Genomic DNA, 3,539 nt, shown 5'->3' with positions numbered 1-3,539 from the left:
TGCTAATACAACCAAAATTAATTTCATCTTGGGCACATTAATAAATTTTGTATTTTAGGTATTTCTTCAGTTAAAGGTTACATTTTTCTGTATATAATAGACATTGGTCCTTTCGAGAATCTTATAGGCCCTTATTAATAATGGTTAGAATTTTTTTCAGGAGTTGGCTCAACAGCTCTGTTAGAATTCCTATTTTCTGTTTTAAAGTGGTAAAAAGGAGGGGCGCCTGGGTGGCGCAGTTGTTAAAGCGTCTGCCTTCGGCTCAGGGCATGATCCCGGCGTTCCAGGCGTTCCGGGATCAAGTCCCACATCGGGCTCCTCTGCTGGGAACCTGCTTCTTCCTCTCCCACTCCCCCTGCTGTGTTCCCTCTCTCGCTGGCTGTCTCTTTGTCACATAAATAAATAAAATCTTAAAAAAAGAAAATAAATAAAGTGGTAAAAAGTAAAAAAATTTTTCTTGCTCCTTGATTTTTTTAGTCCCTCTTAATTTGGGGGTGGGTAGTGGTTTCTATCAGGATGTTCATCTCTTCTGCTATGCATTGTAAAGTTCTTTGTATAGACATAAAATAGTATATTTTTGGTCATCTTAAAGGCTGGGTCATTGCTAATGAATATGTCATGTTCAACCAATTGTGGTACAAAAATCAGTGAAGTGTGGAGGAGTCATCTGCAGAAAAAGCTTAAAGCAATATATTATCCTGATTTTATAAGACAATATAAGAAATAGGCTCCCACATTTCATTTCCATGTGAAATTTTTTTCATATTCTTTCCTTTGAATGACATACTTAGGACCTTGAATTTCAGTGTGTGGCATTTGATGATTTGATATTGGGAATAAGAAATGAAAAATTAGTTTCTGAACAATTTTCATTTTAATTTGCAGCCAACAAATTAGTTAGCAAGAATATACTCCACCTTGCAAATCTTGATTTGTTCTGAACTTTAAATGCTTCCACTCTAAAAATGATTTAAAATGTCCTATCTACTCACTCATTAATGCTGAATAATTGTCACTAAATTTTTTCAGTAATTTTCTAAATACAATCAAGATGTACGTGATTAACTTAATGTACATGTGAAACTTCATAGTTCCTGGTGGCCACTGGTAGATGAACATGTTGGGCTAGATATTTAGAATGTGTAGGTGACTTTTCCCTCACATATTGGTGTGTAAAATAGTACAGGACGTGGAAGTGTGTACCCCTTGCAACGGACTGTATTTAAACCACTGACTGGATACAATATCCTGAAGATGTCTAAGTTCAAATTTATATATATATCCTGATTATTTATGATTCTGAAATACAAATTCCACATTGTTAGCAGTAGTCCTCAAACCCTGCTTTCAATGAATGGCTCAGATGCTCTTTAATCTTACTCTTACATATATCTTCTTTAGTAGACTTGTAACTTAATATGATGGTAATTCTTAAATGCCATTTTAGTATGTAGTATTTCATATTTGCACTATCTATGGTAAGTCACTTACCTACCATAATTACCTTGGTTTTGATCTTTGGGTTTTATACTAATGGATAGTAGTATTGTCTCTAAAATTATCAGTGCATTTCTCTCTTATTAGAAGAAATTAGTGTTGGAAGAAAAGGGATAGGAATCAAATTCTCTTTCATTGTCTGGAATAATCCAAGTTATTCATTCAAAAAGAGAGTCAATTACATCAAAGTTTTAAAAGAGGCATTTATTGACTGAAAATAAATATGTAGACACACTTCTGATAGCAAAGAATTCACATTTCTTTAATGAACTTCAAGTGTATGGAAGATCCTTAAATTCCCACTTATCTTGTGTGTGCTTACAACAAACTCTATATTCCAACGGCAATGAGTATCTAACATTTTACTAAAAAAACCAAAAGTCTTTTTTAGCAAACTCTCCCTAGCTTTACAACTTTTGGAAAGACATAAAAACACAGAATGGTGTGTGTTAGACACCTAATTGGTAATGCGGCAAGGCAATGCTACATAGACTGAATATCAGCACTATCACAAGAACTATTAAATACATTGGAGCATATATAAGTCAAAGGGTAAACTGTGAAGACATGTTTACATATATACAAGAACTTTAAAAAGTGACAATGAAAGAATTATAGAACTTTTAAAAATATAGGCACTACTAATACTATTTTATCTCATTGAACTTTTTCTTGAGAGGTTGTGTTTTGTTTTGTTTTAAGCATTTTGATAACTAGGAAGGTGTCACATGCCACAGAAGGAAACTGCCCTATAGTATGCAGGACTTCTAGGTTCCAGGAGGGAAACAACAGGGGGCAAAATAAATTTGGGTGTAACAAGCACCCCCAAAGGAGCATTTTAGGCTTTAAATAATGACTTCTGTAACACTTTGTGGCACAAACAATGTGTTTTGTCAAAATAGTGTTATAAAGAATTCTTGACAACCATTCTACTTTTTCTTGGACCATCAAAACAATTAAGTGACCAAATGATTATGACCACAAAGAACCTTTCATAGTCATATGTCCTTGCCATAGAAAGAAAAAAAAAGGTACTATTATGAAACAATCTATCTTGCCCCAGGCTCAGAATCCCTAAGTCATAATATTTAACGTAAAATAACATTGCTCTAACAAAGTCACTTAAATTATGTAGAATTGGTAGTGTTATACATAACTTCCAATAAGTCTTTGGTATGTATACACATGTGTGTATATATAAACACTCACTCTTTAAATCCTAACAGAATTAAAATTTCATTAATTTAATTTGCAACATATCCACCAATATATTCTGAAATGCTTCTCCGGTTTTTAGTTATAATACCAGCTTTCAAATTATAATTTCACAGTTTCCTTTTCCAAAAACAGTAATGTAATAAAAGCCTATCACCGAAATTTTAAATTTCACGTATATATGTCATTTAAGAGAATGGACTTTCAAACTAAAATAACCATAAAAGGTATCTTTTTTGTGTTCCATCAGTCTAATTCATACTTAAAGTAACTTATTTATTGGTAAACCAAAGTTCTCTCTGGGGAACAAAAAAATGTTTCTGTGTTTGAAGAAATGACAAGACAAGTGACAACACTGACAAAACATTATTTAACACTATTAGGTAACTTGGACAATTATAGCAATGATCATCTACACTGTGTGAAATGTCACAAGAAGTCATCAACAAGGGAAGAAAGTTATGTCAGTCCAATTTCTTCAAGAACACTACGTGGGGTTTCAGCTTCCTGTGGAGGGAAAATGTGAGACTGGTAAGGAGAGGCTTAAAAGAGTGAAACTGACACGGAAGGATATACATATTTTAGAGAATAAAGAAAGCAAAATGGAAAACAACCTTAAAAATTAAAACTCCTCAGGAGCACTCTACTAGTGATAGCTAGTGGTTATTTAGGGTTTGGGGTCCAAGACATCTGGGATCACAGAAAAATTATTTTCAGCATTAATTAAACACCTAATGATTACCCACCATACTCCTATAACACAAAATTGCAAACTGACCAGCAATTTCTGAAATCACTACCACTGATATATGCAAAAAAGATAAACT

General features: G+C 33.3%; 1 protein-coding gene across 1 annotated transcript in view; it reads right to left on the bottom strand.

The window, feature by feature from the left end:
- Positions 1 to 1,682: 1,682 nt before the first annotated feature.
- LOC103656543 (AP-1 complex subunit sigma-2) overlaps positions 1,683 to 3,539 on the bottom strand; it is a 22,267-nt gene continuing 20,410 nt past the window's right edge. The window contains exon 4 of the mRNA XM_008683968.2: positions 1,683 to 3,219. Coding sequence (XP_008682190.1) covers positions 3,172 to 3,219 — 48 coding nt within the window. The 3' untranslated portion in view covers positions 1,683 to 3,171. The remainder of the gene's footprint in view (positions 3,220 to 3,539) is intronic.

Source organism: Ursus maritimus (assembly GCF_017311325.1).
Source record: "Ursus maritimus isolate PB19 chromosome Y unlocalized genomic scaffold, ASM1731132v1 scaffold_Y4, whole genome shotgun sequence".
Lineage (NCBI taxonomy): Eukaryota > Metazoa > Chordata > Mammalia > Carnivora > Ursidae > Ursus > Ursus maritimus.
Note: the sequence above shows the minus strand (reverse complement) of the source record. Positions and strands in the feature narration are given on the sequence as shown.